Source organism: Daphnia carinata, chromosome 3 (genome assembly GCF_022539665.2).
Source record: "Daphnia carinata strain CSIRO-1 chromosome 3, CSIRO_AGI_Dcar_HiC_V3, whole genome shotgun sequence".
In the NCBI taxonomy this organism is placed as follows: Eukaryota; Metazoa; Arthropoda; class Branchiopoda; order Diplostraca; family Daphniidae; genus Daphnia; species Daphnia carinata.
The window spans coordinates 1,033,153-1,052,746 of NC_081333.1; the positions used below are offsets into that span (position 1 = coordinate 1,033,153).

Sequence of the window (19,594 nt, forward strand, 5' to 3'; positions counted from 1 at the left end):
TACACAACACACCTGGTTTCGAGAGCCAGTAGTCGTTAACTTTACGTGCAAAACTGGGTGAAAGAAAAAAGGACAACTAACCAACAGTATAAGGCGGTGCACAGGCGTGCTGTTGAATATGCCATTAAGGCATGTCATTAACATTGCCAGTACAGCGAAAGGTTCGCTTTTCTTTGAAGAGTACATAAAGAACGTTTGGAGTGCTGCTTTCAGCGGATTTAAGATTGTCGGTTTTCTCCTGAAACAAGGATTATTTTTGCTTGCTTTGCTTCGTATTATTGCAGGCTACGCCAAGAGTGACCCATTTTTAGGCCTCTGCTGTTCATCGTTCTTCTACGTGTAGACTAGAAAATCAATGAATTTTTTTAATCGCTACCATTCTTATAAAGATAAAGAATCCTTCCTTAAAAAATTCTTGATAAGTTTCACATACTTTTTGATGTAAATGTAGGGGCCTTTTTTTCCATTAAGAGCTCCATTGATTATTACAGGTGCGGTGGAGCGCCTAGGCTTTGAGTTAAACGTAAAAATTGCTGTAACAACATGTTTGTGTTTACACGGTGTCAGACACAAAGTAACATTTAAGGAAGGCTATTTGAGAACTCGTGGCATGTAGCATTGTCTGTCGAACTTTTGTATTCAACTGCCTATTTGTTTTTGTTTTTTTCGTTCTTTTCTTTTCTTTGTTTTGTTTTTTTTTTTTTGGTTAGAAATGCGGAATCAGATAACTAGCCCACCTGCTCAAAATGGGGAAGCGTGTAGAAGTTTCCAAGGAAAACCCAAAAACGATATTGGGTGGATACACTTTTTTTTTTGAGAGGCTACATTGAACGTCGGCCAATAACAGGAGATGAGTATAAGAAAAAATGTAGGAAAAAAAAAATGAAAGTAATGCGGATAAAAAAAAAAATAAATAAAAATGATCAAAGTGCGTGATACACGCTATAAGTTGGATGAAACCAATGCATTGTGTACCTTAGCATTTATGGCAAGCTCTTTTAGACGTCCACCGTGTTCGTTTTTTTTTACCCCAACTTATTATAGAACTTTCCGCGGTAGGCGTATATTCACGCAAACGGTTTATTATCGTGCTTAGGAAACGCCGCTTTTTCAGCTCTTACAGCGATCCAACTGCCGTCTGGTGGCCGTGCTAACAATGCAACAAAACGCTAAGATTTAGCACGCTTCGTAAGAATGTAGTCACAATGTTTAAATATAGTCTAATCTAAGGGAGAGGGCGGATGAAGACGGTAACGAAAGGAAGCGACAGAGCCTTTAACATGTTCCCATCGCGTAACAAGCGAGACAAGAAGAATCCCAGGCGACGATATCTTTAAGCAGCCTGTCCTATTTTTTTTTTTTCACTTCGTTTTTTGTATCACGCTCACGCGGTATGTGTGTATAGCTATAGCTATGATTAGCGCGAAGCGTGAAACAACAATAAAACCCCATCGCTGGTCTCTCTTGTGCGACTGACGTCAGTTGACACACGGAAGCTTTACATTCTCGATATGCTTTCAGCAATCCTGCATTCTCATTTTCTTATCTTTCTATCAATGAGAAGGGTGTTCTCCGGCGTAGGTCGACTGGAACGTAATGACGTAGCATAGACACCCACTTGCAGAATTGGTTGTGTGGTTCAACGTATCTCGCTTTTCATCCGCCGTTGCTGATGAGTTTTCGTCAACGTCTTTTGGCATCGCTGGGTACGAACGCTGCGGAATGAAGAACAAGATGAAGATAGGCAAAGACAAAGAGATCTGACTAGAGGTAACGACCCAATCTCATTTCGGCCTCCTTTTTCTCGTTGAGACTGAATACTAGTTGCGGCCGTAAGCGAATCAGAGCTCACGTCATTCGTCGTTTCTGTCCCCCGCATTCAAGAACGAGTCCCTGGACGTCCGTTGAAAATTCGTCGTCGCAAAGGTCGTAGAAAAGAAACGAGAAGTGGGCAAATGCGTGTAAGCGTCTAAACCGTCGGGATCCACATCTGCTAAATATAAAATGATTTACTTATGTATGAGAAAGTGCACAGAATATTGAACGCTTTCCTGTTAACTTATACATATTCATGTGCAGATGTACATTTGCACAAGCTCAATTGTTTTTTACTAGAGGCATTAAGTATTAAAGTGAAGAGGCCGTCTAATGCAGTGGACAATAAATGGTGAATTACGGAAAAATTTATGTGTTCTATAAAGATTGAAGCAGTATTAATTTGGATTAATAGACAGGTGTTTTGACCCACACGCGTGCGATCCTCAACTATTTAAAATAGTAAGAAAAAAAATTATGATTTTTAAAAAATTGCAGAATAGGCAGAAGAACGCAGTTGAAGTTTTGGGCGGTAGGTGGCGTGTTAGCTTTTGCTGTGTACTCAAGTTAAGTTTGCCGAAAGCCGTTTCCACCCAGTTGTGGTTACCGTCACAACTTTTCTGTTCCCATAATCGATAATAGATGATCAGTAACGACAACGTAACATCCAATAATAATTATTTTTTAATCACGAATCAATACTGCTTCTTTTGCTTCTTTCTTTTGCTGGTAATTTCGTAAGCAAATAATGATTTCATAACAATTTTCGATTATAAATTTAAGGGGAAGAAAGAAAAACTTTTATTTGTTTTTTCTGTCGTGCTTTCAAAAAACAAACACAGAACGTAAAAAAGAACCCCAAAAAAACATACAGTTGGGAGTTTTGTGTTCGAACCTAATTTAGGTTGTCAACTTATTGTGGATTCCAAATTTAACGTTACTGCGATTAAAAATGCATAACATTTACTTCTCATGTTTTCAACAAGCACTGAGAAGAAGTAAAAGTAGCTGAGCCTTTGCATCATTATCGATCGGGATTCGGGAAAGTGAATCCTTCGATACTCCCGATTTCGATTTTATTGCAGTTTGGCAACGCCGTACGACAATATGACTCCTCCCACCCACCCACTCCCCCTGGCCGTCATCCTAGGAAGCAGTTCCAGCGGTCGACGTCGATAGTCTCGGATGCCGAAGTAGTGCCGCTCTGGTCTTCGTCATTCTATTGGAAATAGTGAAATTCAGTGTTATCAATCTTCAGTTAAGCCTCAATATTCAACCTACCAACACAAACATACAAGTAAGTGTATTGTCTCTGTTGAATACATTTATAAATGATGACTAGTCACAATGACTAGCAATTTCGTTGTGTGGTTGTTCGCTCGTTTAGCTGTGTGTTGTCTTGACGATGAGAAGCAGACAATTTGCAGGTGGGTCAAGACTTTAAGGTCACCATCTGTTTCCGTTCCAGTAAATCTCGTCTCGTTTTCGTAGTGAAATTAGGCTCTGTCCAAACCGTAAGGGACTCGGTGAGTCAAAGTTAGGCTATAAAAAAAGCTTATCATAATCAAGATAATATTAGTTAGTCATATCGTACCAGAGAATGTGTGAGTACGTGTACTAGTGTTGACGGGCGTCCCACGCGCAGATGAGAGATGGCTCTCGTAACAGTTCAGAAGGCTTTCCTCCGGAGGGGACTTGTCCAGCATCAAGCTCCACATTGACTTTCTTTTCTTCTTTTCTGAAAGCCTTTTATGGGTATCATACCGTAGTCGTAACAGTTTGTTTCGTGCCACTTCATTCCGCAGAGGCCAAGTCTGTTTCTCCAAAACCCCAAGAAATGTAGAAGAAGGACGCTATTTCTTATCGAAAGGCTGTTGTAATCCCATATTTGGAATGCAGAAATTTTTGTTGTTTCTAAATCTGCCTCCCTTTTTTGATAGAAAGTGAGAAGGTAGAAAACCCAAAATGGGAAAGTGGAACGCCCTGTGTAATTCTACTTTTGGTTTCCTTTTCTTTTCCATTCTTTCTGCTTCGTCGTCTGGTTTTGCTTTTCATGTGATCTTGACCATGCGAATCACGTCTCGAGATAATAAAAATAAGATAGAAGAATCAAATTAGAATTTAGATAGGTCAAAGTGTGGGCCTGAATCGCGTTGGCGCGTGCGCCTCTATCATCTTCCTTTCCAATTGTCGTTTTGGCAACGGTTTCGTCCGGTCTTGTTGGTTTGTCCGGTATTTTGGATCCGTTACGTCGAGTGGCCTGTTCATTTACTAGCGGTACTATTCAGTTCATATTCATAATTTTTAACTAGAGTTACGTTCCGTGCCAATGAAAGGACAGGGAAAACAAAATAAAGGGAATAACCAGCTGCGTCAATATGTCGATCATGTTCATATTTAGTGGGGCAGACACTGCGGAACCGAGTACTCTTCGTTGGTGTGGAGGCGGTGGGGGGTAGGATGGAGGGGGAAGGGGGAGGTCTGTGTGTTGGGTATCAATCAATACTGTTGTACTTGTGGTGTATAGACCGTTGCTCTGTAAGACGGTAGTAATATCTTTTGCCTGTCGAAAACTTAAAATTCGTTTACCAGATGGTAAACGATAATCGAGTTTAACGATCGATTTTTCTTTAGCGCGATCAAAAATCAATACGATTGACACTTGCCATACACAGGATTTCACGGCTGACGTGAAAAACCTTGATAAACCATTCGTAATCTTATTCGTTTTTTTTTTTAAATTTTGTTCATTTATTTACAGACGAAGAAGTGGATACCAAATAGTGAAAACACGACAGATTGCTTCTGTTGCTGTCTTAAAAGGAGGAACCCAGAAAGGCCAGTCCAAACTAAAGCGCCATGGCGTTCGCCGGTCTCAAGAAGCAGATCAATAAAGCCAACCAAGTATGTCCTATGCTATGAGGTTCTCTGTGAGCTACACTATTGATTTTACACACCCCCGCGCTCTTCCGTGTCCTTTCTCTTCATTGATCCTCGGCTTCCCTTATCTCGATCTTCTTCCTGTGATCTTGTGCCCCGCCGAGTTTTCCATTCGTCGGCCAAGTTAGAGATTTGGGTCTGAAAATGGTGGAAACTGGGTGTTACCGTGAAATTCTAAATCCCCCAAGAAAGTATCAACTCGGCGCAGTTGTTCAAAATCAAAGCGCCTGAGCTGATTGCAGGCATATCGATTGAATCGATGCCAGAAAAGAAAGAAAAAAAAAAAAAATGAAAAATAGGTTTTTTTTTCGTGATTTGAGTACTTCCATTACTCCCAATATGAGGAGATCGCATGTCGCACACTTTTACGTGCATATCTTCTTTCCCGTTTATGATGTCGTTTATACCATACTCCATTTTCATCACATGTTTCTTTCGTTTACAGTATGTGACGGAGAAAATGGGGGCCGCCGAAGGCACCAAAATGGACGACGATTTTGTCGAGATGGAAAGGGTAACTACGATAATTGAGATCGTTTTTCCAAAAGTACTTGCTGTAAACCCGTTTGTTTCTATATATATGCACAGAAAACGGATGTTACTTATGAGCTTGTTGAGGAACTCCAAATGAAAACCAAGGAGTTCTTGCAACCCAATCCCACCGCTCGAGCCAAAATGGCTGCAGTCAAAGGTAAATTCTTTTTGTCTTTAAAAACGATATACCTCTTCGTACTAAGGCTAAAAATCGTCGACTAGCAGGAATTAGCAAACTAAGCGGACAAGCCAAAGCAGCAACCTACCCGCAGCCGGAAGGAACTCTAGGGGAGACTATGTTGGCCTATGGACGCAAACTGGGCGAGGAATCTGTTTTCGGTGCGGTGAACTGATTTTTTCTTTTCTTTCTTATTCATTCAATAGTGAATCGGATGTTATCGATTGATTGTGGTGCTAAAGAGGAAACCGATCGATAGTCTTCGGGGTTTTCCGCTGGCCTTGGCTCCTCCTCAAGTTTTTCAATGAAATTAACGTATTTATTTTTTTTTTTAACCTATCCGATATTTATCGTTGATCACCGGATGGGGGTGGATATTGACCGACGATAGGCGCTGCGCTCATTGAGTCCGGTGAAACAATGAAGCAGTTGGCTGATGTGAAATACGCCTTGGATGATAACGTCAAGCAGAATTTCCTGGAGCCGCTGCATCATTTGCAAAGCAAAGACTTGAAGGAAGTTTTGGTAAGTTAACGATGACAAAATACAAGAAATGGAATAATTAAAAAAAATTGTTTCATTCAATAGCATCACCGCAAGAAGCTGCATGGTCGACGATTGGATTTCGACTGTAAAAAACGCAAACAAACCAAAGGAGGTAGTAGTAGCGTTGTAACGACCCGCCCATTCTTATTGGTTACGAGGTCGATCAATTCATGCCATTTCGGCTATCCTTCATACCGATCTAAAACACGACTAACATCTCTTTCTTTTATCCTATCAACTGAGTAATAGCATCTAATGGGAGAAATTATTACCCGTACCGCCATTAGTCGATAAAATGAAACTCGAGCTAGTTATACGTTTTTCATTTGTCTCGTTTTTTCTTTTCTTTTTGCTTTACGCTGGGTATGCTGCTCTCCTTGACGTCATCTCCTTTCAGCTGGTAAGAAAACATTTGCATTACCTTGGTTTCGGAGCATGTATAGTTGTTTGGTCGTTAAGACTAATAATATACTAACGAATGTCTTTTCAATGGTGGCACGGTTTCTTAGTTCGCAGAAATACTCCCGCTTTCGGTGTATTTTTATTTTTGGTGTCACATTCTTTCGAATTGAATGCATATGAACTGATTGCTCGCAATGTGACCCTACTGATTTCTCTTTAAAACAAAAAACCATATTCAAATCTCAAGGCGGCAACCTGCAATCCGTCAGTCCTTATGGGAGCCCTGCACGTTCTCCCTCACCCTATCGGGGCACTGGTATTCACTCATTAATCAGCTCCGCTTCTGTTTTAGACGGCTTTTCTTTTTCCTCCTATTTATTTATTTTACTTTTTTCAATACAAGCTTTCTTGCTGTTCATGCTTAGCATGCTAGCATGCTGTTCATATCATAACATGAAGCTTCATGTTTGCAAACCTAACGTTAACTGGCTTTTTGTAAAGGCTCATCGGTGACTGAGGATGAGATTCGCCAAGCAGAGGAGAAATTTGCAGAGTCTCTTCACCTGGCCCAAATGGGAATGCATAACATTCTGGATAACGACGTGAGTTGTCGAAACGTCGTTGTTTTCCCTTGCCTTCTGAATGCCTTGTCTAAAGCATATGTTTCTCGAATGTGTCACGCCAATTTGATTTTTCTGTTTGGCAGGTTGAGCAAATTGCGCAATTGGCATTCTTCGCCGAGGGACTCCTCGAGTATCACAAACAGTGTACTGATATTTTGAAAGTACTAACGGAAACGCTTCACGACAAGTAAGCCTCGCCACAAATGCTGTGGAGCAATAACTTTACACATTTTTTCGTTGCTTATTTCTTTTTTAGACGGAACGAAGCAGCAAGCAAGCCCCGCAAGGAATTCATCCCCAAGACGTTGGCTGATTTGCCGATGTCGATGGGTGGGGAAATGATGTCTTCAACTGGTCGTACTACACCGTCGAGTCTAACGGAAGGATTGAATGGTATGTTAAGTCGTACGACAGATGTAAGTAGTCTTAAAATGCATTTCTCTTTTTTTTTTTTTTTTAAGGAATGAATAATGCCAAAACACCCAGCGCAGTGTCTCCGGGTTCAGCACCTGGCTGGGATCCGTTCGGTCAGAATGCGCCAGTACCGCAAGGTATGCCAAGATTAATAACGTAAAACAAGGTTTTGTGTTTACATTTGTTTTTTGGTTATTTGTCTAGGTCGTACCAACTCTAGGCCTCAACCTAGTGCTACAGCTGTTTACGATTTTGATCCTGAAAACCCTGGTGAATTGGGCTTCAAGGTACGCGTTTTGCTTTAAAGTCAACACTCTGAATTTGGTTAATAAACAGTGAACCACTTTAGGAAGGAGATTGCATCACTCTGACGAGCCGCATTGATGAGAACTGGTTCGAAGGTAGCGTAAATGGGAAGACGGGTTTTTTCCCCGTCAACTATGTGCAGGTGACGGTGCCGCTGCCCTAATTATACAATAAAGAAAATTTGGTGGTAAAGAATACGGAGTGCTGAGCCGATTATGCCGAAAGTGAGATTTACGGTTTCATCAGAAAGGACTTGTGCTAATATTTACTACTTCTGTTGAAGGCAACCAGACAAAAACAAGAAAACACATAGCAACCGGGTTGTATTACTTTTTGTTTGCCCTTTTGTTATAAAACAAGATCAGCAGTTGTGTTCTTGCTTCGTTAAACTTAGCATCCGGTCTTATCAATTTTACATCACGTGTTAAATAAAAAAAATTACTAAATTCTGAGTGTTATTCAGGTTCGGAATGTTGGATTATCCGATTTCTGATTTCTGACTAAATGTTTTACTCTTTGTCTTTTCTCCCTGTCTTTACGTTCTTCCCTCTTCTTACTTATCCTCTTGCTCGGGGAATATATAACTCTAACCGGTTCAATGCAGTCTAATTCAAATTTAGTTTGGAGCTAATAGTTATCGTTATCTCCTTTTTCTCGTTTGGCAAACATTTCTCTATCCGTCGTTTACAAGCATAATATGGTAACTGTACTCTCTTCTCTCATATCCAGCTACAACGCTCTAATAACGTTGTACTGTCATATAAGGTTCATCACCATCTTCTGTATTTCGAATCTTATTCTCTCTATTTCTTGTACTTAGTAAGAAAAGGATGTTGTTGTGTGATTAAAAGGCCGTTGTTTAAAAGGTTTTCCTTCGTCTTTCTGCTTTTGTGATCTAAATGTCAAACATTGTTTACGACTAACTTTGCTTTCGTTGACACCTCGGTTACTCAGTTTCCGCATAGGTAAACGTTTATTCCAACAACATTTTTTGTTATTATTATTTATTTACCTTTTTTTTTTTGTATAATCCACAGAAACAAGCTTGACGAAAGGTTAGAAGAACTAGTACCTTGGGAGCAAGATGAAGTAAAACAAACTGACACGCCGATGAACAGGTTCGAGATGTTTCAATGGCCCCAGCTGCCTGGTTGGTTGGCAGTTAAAATCGTGATTTGATACTTGAGGATAGTAAAGAAAACGTGTACGCACACCTACGGACAAACGTTAAACTTTGTTACGAAAAGGAAAAGAAAACCTTCATTGGTGACTACAAGCTAATAAGATGTAAGATCTTATTTGCTCTATTCAGAGGTAACCTTATAAGTAAACTGTGACGTCATCCCTACAAGTAGACAGCCGTTAATCCGCTGCGTCCGGGCAAAACAACACGAAAGCCTTCAAGTAATTTCAGGAGCTTAAGCATCAATTGGCCTATTTTTTAAAAATTGGCTTAAACAAGGGTAGAAGCTTAACATGTCATAATTTAATAAATTAATTATATCATTATTTCACCATTACTGTGTAAGAAACAGTTAGTTCCGGATGGTTTCTGAGCGTTCGCCAGCAGAGAGTTATTTCCATCTATGTGTGAACGTGGCTATTTAACGTAGTAAAGAGCCGGAGATTGAAGAAAAAACGTCAACAAGCTCAAAGAGGAGGAAGATAGGAAAAGCCTTATGATCGCATGGTATAATCCACGCATATATGTTTTGTTTTTCTTTCAGCAGACTATTTTGTCTCTCATTTCATTATCGAATTGGTATTGCATTTTTTGGGAGACGTTGTTGCCATGTTTTAAGCGTTTACCTATGTCATAATATTTTGTAAAATATCAGTTATTTCTCATGCGCGGCTATCTGCTTTGAACCTCGACAGCGTCCACCAATAGTAGCGTCCCATTCAGTCTTATTTTGTTTTTAGGGAAAAGCAGACGACGTATGAAAATCGTTATCCACGGGCTAAGACTATTTGGTAGTCATTCCGCTTTTTGTCTTCACTAACCTAACATGGAAACAGATATGTCACTTGAGTATCTTTCGTTTCGAAGTAATATTCCCTGTCGCAAAATAGTCTTAGACGATTCTGAAAAGGTTTGTGAAATGATGTTTCATAACTTGAACGTAACCTATATCTTCCAATCGTGTTATTTATGCCAGGTGTGGACTATTTACGATGGAGGACCAAAAACTGTTAGAAGTCCTCTCATTTGTTTGCCACCTGTAAGCGGAACAGCTGATACTTTTTTCCAGCAAGTTCTGGGTTTGGGTGCCAAAGGATACAGAGTAATTTCACTTAGCTGGCCTGTGTATTGGAGTGTCAATGAATGGTGTGAAGGTTTCCGTAAACTGTTGGACTTTCTCCAGTTAGATCAAGTTCATCTGTTTGGGGCATCCTTGGGTATATATTTTAAGAATTGTTCAGCGAAAACTTGTAATCATATGTTTATTAACAGGAGGATTTTTAGCTCAGAAGTTTGCAGAGTATACTCATCGATGTCCAAGGTAAAAGTATATTATCAACTTATTGTATTCATGTTTTATGTTATTCAGTGTTCTCTACATTTTTAATGTCAGAGTACTCTCCCTCATTCTGTGCAACTCTTTCACTGACACATCTGTATTTCAATATGGTGATTCAGCCCCATTGTAAGTTGGAAAATTGTCATTAGGGGGAGACATTGTTGATTTGTTATATTGTTGCTCACATCATTCAGCTTGTGGATGTTGCCCTCCATGGTTTTGAAAAAAATGGTTATGGGCAATTTTGGTGGTGAAAAGATGATGGAATCCGTCGTGGCAGACTCGGTTGATTTTATGGTGGAAAGGGTATTTGTTTCTTCTTATTATTCCCGGATACTAAAATTGATATACAATTTGTATGGTTATAGTTGGAAAGTTTGTCGCAGGCGGAGTTGGCTTCTAGACTAACGCTTAATTGCGGAAGTAGTTACGTCCACGTTGATAAATTACAGCAATATTGTATTACTATAATTGACGTCTTTGATGACTGTGCAATCGCCTCGCCTGTTTCTGAAGATATGTACAGGAGTTATCCCCATGCTAGCATGGCTCATCTTAAGAATGGAGGTATGATTTTTCTGTTTTGTCAATTGTGGTTATGATTAAGAAACTTTGCTAATTTCCGCATAAGGCAACTTTCCATACCTAAGTCGGTGTGACGAAGTAAACCTTCACCTGCAAGTTCATTTACTTCGATTTGAGAGAACACGGTGCAAAGCGGGAGGCAGTAATTTCTCTGATTGAGAAAACGGTATCTCTTCTGCAGGTCTTCATCTTGTCCAGTACATTCTGCTATTTGTAGATTCAGCGATATACATACCATGAAGCAGCTGGAAGTTTTGAATCATTGTGATGGCATTCCCATTATCTTCTAAATGTTGCCTTTCTTTTTATCGAAAAACCTTTGTTATCTGATATTTCCTAATGTCGCGTCTCGAATCCTCAACCATAATTACACGTGCCTTCTCTGACTCACCTTCGAATCTGTTAAAGACTTCCGGTGTTTGTTAGGTTTACAATAACTAAAAGTTTTCCTCTGCCCGTCGACCGACGGGCGGAGACAAATTTCAGTTTCACATTTTGAATGTTTATATTTTCAGTTGGTTAGTGAAAGGAAAACTAGACAGCGTGCTCTTACCATAGGTGAATATCTGCAAACTAGATGGCGCTGTTGTTCAATATGAATGACTTCCTGAAATCCAATCGTTGTTACAATGTCTATTAACATATGGCAATCCGTTTTACCCCCCCCAAAAAAAAAAAAATTCGCAAAAAAAAAAAAAAATCACACTTTTTTCTTTTTTTCCGACACGTAGCCATCTACCGCTCAGACTCGTTATTACTGGCATGTAGGCAATTTCAGTCCATTGGATGCCATTCGCAGTTAGTTGAGTAGTGTGGATGGAGAATAACGTGTGGCTGGAGAAAAATATGTTAAAATGGATAAGATAATAAAAGATAAGGATGGTAAGTACAAAGATTATTATATTAGTTTTCAATTATTAATTATTGTTTTTTAGCTCTAATTATGAACCTGCAGGCTCAATTATTGTTCGTAATCAGTCCATGCAGCGATGGAACTGAACAATTGTGGGACTGTATTTGGGCCAAAAATGGGAGTGGTACGGAAACCCAGAAATGGCACGAGTTCAACCTAAAACATGGATTAGGTACTTCCCCGTTTTTTGTCTATCGGAAAAAGTATTTTTAATGCAATTATTTTGCATTCACAGAATTTTAGCGGGGGGATCAAGTCAAGTATGGAAGTGTTACAGGATGGAAGTGTTACAGGATGGAAGTGTTACAGGATGGAAGAGTCGGCCTGTAGTTGAAAAAACACTGAGAGTGCATTACCGTTAAGGTGTGAGGTAAAGTAATAGAGTATGCATATTGTCTAATGAGAAGTACCATCTTGTGTGAATGAATCCTGTGTAACAGCAATCCTTTATAGTTCTGTCACAGCTAGAGCCTCAAATAATTCTGCTTCTCTGGCTAAAGAACAACTTGTCCTTTACGTTCAGAGTGCTGGTGAAGCTGGGTACTTAAATGGCCCTAAAGATGTTTCATTTCGTTGGCATTGCAGCGATAAACATCATACATGGACTCTTTAGGTATGAAAGGAATTTTCTTGAAAATTTTTTGAATTTATGACAAAGCATTTCTCCTGCTTTTTGCCAACCATGTCTAATCTAAAAAAAAAATTTATCCAATAGGAAAGGATTTTCAGCATACTGGGAACACAACTATCAACAATGCAACATTCTAGGGGTGCTATTTTATCATTCAAGAGCCTTATACAATGATTTTCATCTGCAATTTGTATGGCCTTTCCCAAGCTTCTGCCAGAAGTTGAATCTATAAGTCATGTAAGTCACATGAGCAACAATTGAGATGTTTAATGGTGTTGTTTTTCTTTTCTCAATATAGGTTAATAGTAAAATTGGATCTGAAAAGATTCTTGGTTGGGGCAAGACACTGAATAAATTGTATTGATTGGATGGATGACATGACATTTCTATACTTAATTTGGATTCCCAAGACGGTATTTTATATTAAAAAATTGAAGTGCATATCTGGGCTCCCTTCCTTTCCGTAGCCCCGTTTCCCCTTGACTCGTAATAAGCCCGTAGGGGGTCATGCCCCTACTGTACGGTATATATAAAAACAACATATACCGAGGTTTGGAGGGCTCTGGCCGGAAAGGGGACGTGGATGTCCGCTTAGTCCGATGATGTGTTCACGGAGGGCTCTGTGGCTACCCACAAATCCGAACTAAAGGTTAATCGCTCCTGTAAAAATGTTCCAAATCTTCAGCTCTTCTTCCGGCTTCTCTTAGCCAATCACCGGGTAATCTCCCCGGTGGGTCAACAAGGCAGTGTCTCCCCCTGCCTGGGTTGACGGCAACTTTTGAAAGGGCTATTGTGCCTTTTTAAAGTTGCAAAAATAATTGTAATGTGCAGAGAATTGTCAATAAAATTTTTTTTATAAAATATGTTTTCCAAAATTCGTTTCTTTCATTATCTGTGTACAAACATTACATATATCAACTTCTTTTTTTTTTTGCTTTGCTTTATTTGTTTTTGTCACCTTTGATGGTAAGCATTGTTTCCGTTGGTTTATCGTTTATCTGTAAGTATTCAATTATTATTTATTACACTCTTTGAATTCTTCAACTTAGATTCAAGGAACAACGTGTAATATCTGGGTATTTTTTGAAGTAATTTTGTATTTTGTTTTACTCGTATGGGAACCGATCCCCAGACATTCAGCGTGCAACGCCGATGCTCTAACATTGAGCCACGAGATATGTCTAAATATTTTATTATCGCATATCATATGTTATCGTCTAGGATGTTTATGCAGTCTTTCACAGCTATATGTTTATCTTTCTATTGCTTTCAAAAGGTTCATAGCTCTGTGGTATAGTATTTAGCTGCGATACCTGTTACCCTGGGTTCAAACCTCAGTAGATATGTAAAAATGAAGTAGAATAAATGTAGAAGAGTATTGCAGAATTGCTTTTCAGTTTTATTCTAAGTGTAAATGCAAGTCCACAAGTGACTAGAAAAAAGCCAACTTGACATCATATAATTCATGGCTCATTGGTAGAGCATCGGCGTGGTATGCCGAACATCCAGGGTTCAATCCCTGGATAATAATAGAATGCTTACAGATAAACGATAAACCAACGGAAACAATGCTTACCATCAAAGGTGACAAAAACAAATAAAGCAAAGCAAAAAAAAAAAGAAGTTGATATATGTAATGTTTGTACACAGATAATGAAAGAAACGAATTTTGGAAAACATATTTTATAAAAAAATTTTTATTGACAATTCTCTGCACATTACAATTATTTTTGCAACTTTAAAAAGGCACAATAGCCCTTTCAAAAGTTGCCGTCAACCCAGGCAGGGGGAGACACTGCCTTGTTGACCCACCGGGGAGATTACCCGGTGATTGGCTAAGAGAAGCCGGAAGAAGAGCTGAAGATTTGGAACATTTTTACAGGAGCGATTAACCTTTAGTTCGGATTTGTGGGTAGCCACAGAGCCCTCCGTGAACACATCATCGGACTAAGCGGACATCCACGTCCCCTTTCCGGCCAGAGCCCTCCAAACCTCGGTATATGTTGTTTTTATATATACCGTACAGTAGGGGCATGACCCCCTACGGGCTTATTACGAGTCAAGGGGAAACGGGGCTACGGAAAGGAAGGGAGCCCAGATATGCACTTCAATTTTTTAATATAAAATACCGTCTTGGGAATCCAAATTAAGTATAGAAATGTCATGTCATCCATCCAATCAATACAATTTATTCAGTGTCTTGCCCCAACCAAGAATCTTTTCAGATCCAATTTTACTATTAACCTATATTGAGAAAAGAAAAACAACACCATTAAACATCTCAATTGTTGCTCATGTGACTTACATGACTTATAGATTCAACTTCTGGCAGAAGCTTGGGAAAGGCCATACAAATTGCAGATGAAAATCATTGTATAAGGCTCTTGAATGATAAAATAGCACCCCTAGAATGTTGCATTGTTGATAGTTGTGTTCCCAGTATGCTGAAAATCCTTTCCTATTGGATAAATTTTTTTTTTAGATTAGACATGGTTGGCAAAAAGCAGGAGAAATGCTTTGTCATAAATTCAAAAAATTTTCAAGAAAATTCCTTTCATACCTAAAGAGTCCATGTATGATGTTTATCGCTGCAATGCCAACGAAATGAAACATCTTTAGGGCCATTTAAGTACCCAGCTTCACCAGCACTCTGAACGTAAAGGACAAGTTGTTCTTTAGCCAGAGAAGCAGAATTATTTGAGGCTCTAGCTGTGACAGAACTATAAAGGATTGCTGTTACACAGGATTCATTCACACAAGATGGTACTTCTCATTAGACAATATGCATACTCTATTACTTTACCTCACACCTTAACGGTAATGCACTCTCAGTGTTTTTTCAACTACAGGCCGACTCTTCCATCCTGTAACACTTCCAGACTTGACTTGATCCCCCACTAAAATTCTGTGAATGCAAAAAAATTGCATTAAAAATACTTTTTTCGATAGACAATAAACCGAAAAGTACCTAATTCATGTTTTGTGTTGAACTCATGCCATATCTCGGTTTCCATACCACACCCATTTTCGGCCCAAATACAGTCCCACAATTGTTCAATTCCTTCACTGGATGGACTTATTACTAACAATTCTTTTAGTGCAGCACTAACAGAATTTAACTTTAACACACTGTCAGGTGGTAGACTGAATAATTAAACAATAAATAATTGTTTGTTAAAATTCTATACTTATTTTGAATTCTTATTTGAAAAATTTAGGTACCTGACTGTGTTCACCTAATGCCAATTCATCCTCATGTTCAGTTAGGGATGAGTTTGGAAAAACCTCCTTCACTGTTTGGAAACTGTTCCGTTCCAATTTGTTCTTTTCCCCTAGCTGAGCTTGTAGACTCAAAATTTGAGCTACAAAACACAAATGAATAAAAGCAAATAAATAGAATCATTACGTATTAGGCCTTACCATCCTTAGCTTTGCTGTTATTTAATATTTTGTGTTGTTCCAATAATTGGGCCTGCAGCTTCATAATTTGATCTAATAAACAATAGTTAATAATTGAAAACCAACATAATAATGTTCATACTTACCATCCTTTTGTTGTATTATCTTATCCATTTTTCAATTGTTCCTCCAGCCAAGCGTTATTCTCCATCCACGTTCCTGAACTAACTGCGAATGGCATCCAATGGACTGAAATTGCCTACGCCAGTAATAACGAGTCTGAGCGGTAGATGGCTACGTGTCGGAAAAAAAGAAAAAAGTGTGATTTTTTTTTTTTTTTTTTTGCGAAATTTTTTTTTTTTTTTGTGTTTTTTTCGCGGTGCCGCCTTCGCCTCATCGCTTTCGTCGTGGGATTTCACATTTGTGGTACTGTTTGGTTTTGTCTTGGTGTATAGTGTATTGTGTAAGTTAATTCATTGGCTGCCACGCCACTTGCTCCCATTTTTTTTGTAGCTGTAGGGACTCGGCCGCGCTGTCCTGCCCCATGGTCTATATGCCATGGGGGGCATGTACTCTTTTGGGCGAGTTACAAAAAGGACTCCAGGGTTTCCGACTTTTGGTTGCAGGTTTCCGACACTTGGACTCTGGAACCCGACGTTAGGACATCTGTCCACCGACGTTTGGACTACTGGTCCCCGACGTTTGGGCGCAACAGTAAATTGTTGCTGAAACCAACGAGCGCTACACTTTCCGACAAGATGACTCCCGTGCCATCGACATTAGGACTTTTTTTTATTGATGATAAGTATTGTATACGTCAAACGGACTCCCGATCTAGCGACAAATGGACTCTCAATACAGGTACACGTTAATTGTTTTATTTCTATTACCTTATATTTTATACATACTTTTGCCAAGTAGGTAGGATATTTAATTAATTTCGTTACTATAGATGTGTTTTCCTATGATGTATCGGTTTATTAATTTTACTATTTGTATTACAGAAAAAAGGATGAATAAAATTATAAGAGTTTATGTGCTGATGCCAGAGGTAAATCTATCAAGTTTTTATTTACTTAAATTTACTAATCTTTTAGTTATTCAAGGCACTAAGGTATGATGTAGCAATCGAAACCATTCCTTATAATGTTGCTGCCATACGTCATCCAAGACATTGTAGAGTATACATCAACACTTAGTCTCTGTTATTAAGAAATGTGGAAATGGAGGATAAGGTAAGACCAAGGAAGAATTCCTGTTAAGCATATTAAATAATTAATGTACATAACCTTTTGTCACTCGCAGCACAAACTCATGATTCCATTGTTGACTCAAAGCCAACAGCCCCACTTGTCTCGAGGTCCCAATGTGCATATCCAGGGAAAGGTAATGCTAACAGCAATCTTTCAAATAATGTTATGAAATTAATGAATATATAATATTTCTATTAATAGCATGTTATACAGTACATACTTAAAAACCGTCTGGTAGTATTAATTGTCTAAGAGTTTGTAATTCCTTTTTTTTTTTAGCGAAGGGGATATTAATCAACGTGCTGGTCGAGCTGGTCGTACCGGCCCGGGACATTGTTACCGACTCTATTCTTTTGACGTCTTTAATGACGAGTTTGAAAAATTTTCCTTGCCAGATATCGCGCGAAGGTATTATTATCATAGATTTGGCTACTGTCAAGGGAAGTATAACAAAGTTTTATTCCAGACCGATTGACGATTTAGTTCTACAAATGAAGTCAATGGACATTGAAAAAGTGATCCACTTTCTGTTTCCGACGCCACCTGATATTTAGCAGTTATATGCAGCTGAGCGTCGGCTATTATTGCTAAATGCACTGGAACCGCCGCCACGCAGCGTAGGACTCAAACGTAAGATTCGTACTGTTTTTCAATTACATTTTAAAATATTGAAAATTCATTTTAGCATTTACAGAAAGCCAAGAATGGATGTCAAAAATCACTCCACTTGGCAGAGCCATGGCAGCTTATCCATTAGCACCGCGCTTTGCAAAGATGTTATTATTAAGCCAACAAAATGACCTACGTCAGCTGAGCATTACTCTGGTGGCTGCCCTATTAGTACAAGAACTTGTGCTGGATCAGCCAGCCGATTCTGTAGCAGGCGATACTCACAGAAGGTGGCTTGGTCAACGTCTATCCTGGGCTGGAACGGGACAGTCCCTACTTTTAGGAGACCCCATGGTACTCCTGCGTGCTGTTGGCGCCGCCGAGTACTCGGGTGATATTGAAGCGTTTTGTTCCACGAACGGGATACGTAGCAAAGCTCTTCGTGAAGTCCGAAAACTGCGGGTCTAGCTGACAAACGAAACGAACTTGAATTTACCATCGGGCACTGCATCGATTGTGGTTGACCCTCGCATGGCGCCCCCCGACTGAATTGCAAGCCAAACTTTTGCGTCAGATTCTGATGGCTGGACTTCCCGATCACGTGGCTAAGCGAATACCTCCAAATGAAATCAAGGAAACCGAAGACTGTAGAAAGTACAAATACGCTTATCGCTGCCCAGAAATGGAAGATCCTGTCTTCTTGAACCCATCGAGTATCTTGCGCTATTCGCACCCTGAATGGATCATTTATCAGGACATTTATGAACATGCCAACAAAATCTATTTGCGTGGTATTACGGCCATCAAACCCGAATGGCTGCCTATATTCAGTCCTACACAGTGCACCTTCTCTGCCCCCTTGGAGCTTCCTGCCCCTGGTTATGATTCAGACCAGGGCCGTGTAATGTGTCACATGAATGTTACATTTGGGAGAAGTGGTTGGCCTCTGCCTGTAATGGAGCTTGAATATCCAGCTGGTATCGACCGGTTCAAGTTTTTAGCCCAGTTTTTCCTTAATGGAGAGGTTTGTCGTCCTCTAGCAAAGTACGTATTGGCTCTAGTTTTGTTCATATTTTCCAGCCGTACTAAATAAGTAATTTTGTTATGTAGATACACGGCAGCTCTGCTGTCAACTCCATCAACAATGGTCAAGACATGGGTGAAACTCCAGCCCAAGACACAAGTGTTACTTCAACAACTGACAATTGGTAATCTCGATAGCTTAGATTCGCTTCTTGCCGCTTGGCAAAAAGATAAATTCTATCTCCTGGGGGCCTATAAAGCCTGGGTACCTGAATCACTTCATGAAGAAATCAATACCCTTTGGCCTCCTGTGTAATTGACTGTAAAATATATTGACCTCTTCATTGCGTAAGTAAACTTCTATCGTGAAATCCAAGTTCTTGAGTTTAGCGATAACTTAATATTTTAATCTCTCTTAGCATGAAAAGTTAGCAGGGTTTCCAATTGAAAATCATCTCATTTTTATTGAAAACACACCTAAAATCAACTACGGGAAGAATAATCTCTACTCTGCCTTGACGCGCTTTTCTTTTTTCTCCTTGATTGGATTTTTCTTGCATTCATTATAAATATTACGAAAAATCAATACATTTGCGTCTGAATGAAAGTCTCTTCGGTCTCTATGGCACTTCGGCATACAGTTTTTTGGAAAAAAAGTTAACAACAACAAAACAAATAGACGAAGTTAGTTTTCCTAAACAATGTAATTCTTTGTTACAATAGTTAAATATACAATAATGAACGATCAATTGATTATTCTGGGTTTGTGACATGGCTTACGATTACAATTCAATATGAATAAAAACAATACCTGAAACTTACAGCATTTATCCTCTGTGGATTATCAGGAGATGCAATAATGCCATATGTGGCATTAGCTTTTAACTTTCCCCAATCGTGT

General features: G+C 39.3%; 2 protein-coding genes and 2 long non-coding RNA genes across 13 annotated transcripts; 3 read left to right on the top strand and 1 right to left on the bottom strand.

Annotated features, from left to right (window-relative positions):
- The first annotated feature begins 2,954 nt into the window (after positions 1 to 2,954).
- On the top strand, positions 2,955 to 8,353 carry LOC130693221 (endophilin-A-like). Of its 9 annotated transcripts, none has more exons than XM_057516342.2 (14): positions 2,955 to 3,112; positions 4,577 to 4,719; positions 5,201 to 5,269; positions 5,344 to 5,446; positions 5,512 to 5,628; positions 5,859 to 5,992; positions 6,056 to 6,131; positions 6,663 to 6,731; positions 6,917 to 7,017; positions 7,122 to 7,225; positions 7,295 to 7,431; positions 7,500 to 7,589; positions 7,657 to 7,739; positions 7,802 to 8,353. In XM_057516342.2, exons 2-14 carry the CDS (start codon positions 4,675 to 4,677, stop codon positions 7,919 to 7,921), a joined length of 1,248 nt encoding a protein of 415 aa, XP_057372325.1. In that variant the 5' UTR covers positions 2,955 to 3,112; positions 4,577 to 4,674; the 3' UTR covers positions 7,922 to 8,353. The 9 variants fall into 9 exon arrangements, with proteins under 9 accessions (XP_057372325.1, XP_057372329.1, XP_059350350.1 ...); XM_057516346.2 differs by having other exon boundaries at positions 6,056 to 6,128; XM_059494367.1 differs by having other exon boundaries at positions 6,056 to 6,125.
- Positions 8,354 to 9,693: 1,340 nt separating this feature from the next.
- LOC130693223 (maspardin-like) lies at positions 9,694 to 11,253 on the top strand. Its single transcript, XM_057516352.2, has 7 exons — positions 9,694 to 9,851; positions 9,918 to 10,158; positions 10,214 to 10,262; positions 10,335 to 10,406; positions 10,475 to 10,586; positions 10,649 to 10,847; positions 10,912 to 11,253. The coding sequence occupies exons 1-7, from the start codon at positions 9,768 to 9,770 to the stop codon at positions 11,022 to 11,024; spliced, it is 870 nt and encodes a 289-aa protein (XP_057372335.1). The 5' UTR covers positions 9,694 to 9,767; the 3' UTR covers positions 11,025 to 11,253.
- A 3,320-nt stretch (positions 11,254 to 14,573) lies between these two features.
- LOC130693236 (uncharacterized) lies at positions 14,574 to 15,316 on the bottom strand. Its single transcript, XR_009001647.2, has 3 exons — positions 15,213 to 15,316; positions 14,970 to 15,129; positions 14,574 to 14,867 (listed from the first exon to the last, which is right to left on the bottom strand). It is a non-coding gene; the product is annotated as an uncharacterized LOC130693236 (long non-coding RNA).
- A 1,315-nt stretch (positions 15,317 to 16,631) lies between these two features.
- Positions 16,632 to 19,300, top strand: LOC130693229 (uncharacterized). Of its 2 annotated transcripts, none has more exons than XR_009001633.2 (9): positions 16,632 to 16,669; positions 16,813 to 16,859; positions 16,915 to 17,043; positions 17,114 to 17,194; positions 17,341 to 17,469; positions 17,528 to 17,691; positions 17,747 to 18,714; positions 18,781 to 19,041; positions 19,113 to 19,300. It is a non-coding gene; the product is annotated as an uncharacterized LOC130693229 (long non-coding RNA). The 2 variants fall into 2 exon arrangements; XR_009001632.2 differs by having other exon boundaries at positions 16,633 to 16,669; positions 17,756 to 18,714.
- Positions 19,301 to 19,594: the final 294 nt, after the last annotated feature.

Bases quoted from the DNA above. Each gene is read 5' to 3' on its own strand.
- LOC130693221 (XM_057516342.2), top strand. From the start codon at position 4,675: ATGGCGTTCGCCGGTCTCAAGAAGCAGATCAATAAAGCCAACCAA. The intron at 5,270-5,343 runs GTAACTACGATA...ATATATGCACAG, and splicing joins ATTTTGTCGAGATGGAAAGG to AAAACGGATGTTACTTATGA. The intron at 7,432-7,499 runs GTATGTTAAGTC...TTTTTTTTTAAG, and splicing joins TCTAACGGAAGGATTGAATG to GAATGAATAATGCCAAAACA.
- LOC130693223 (XM_057516352.2), top strand. From the start codon at position 9,768: ATGGAAACAGATATGTCACTTGAGTATCTTTCGTTTCGAAGTAATATT. The intron at 10,159-10,213 runs GTATATATTTTA...GTTTATTAACAG, and splicing joins TCTGTTTGGGGCATCCTTGG to GAGGATTTTTAGCTCAGAAG. The intron at 10,263-10,334 runs GTAAAAGTATAT...TTTTAATGTCAG, and splicing joins TATACTCATCGATGTCCAAG to AGTACTCTCCCTCATTCTGT.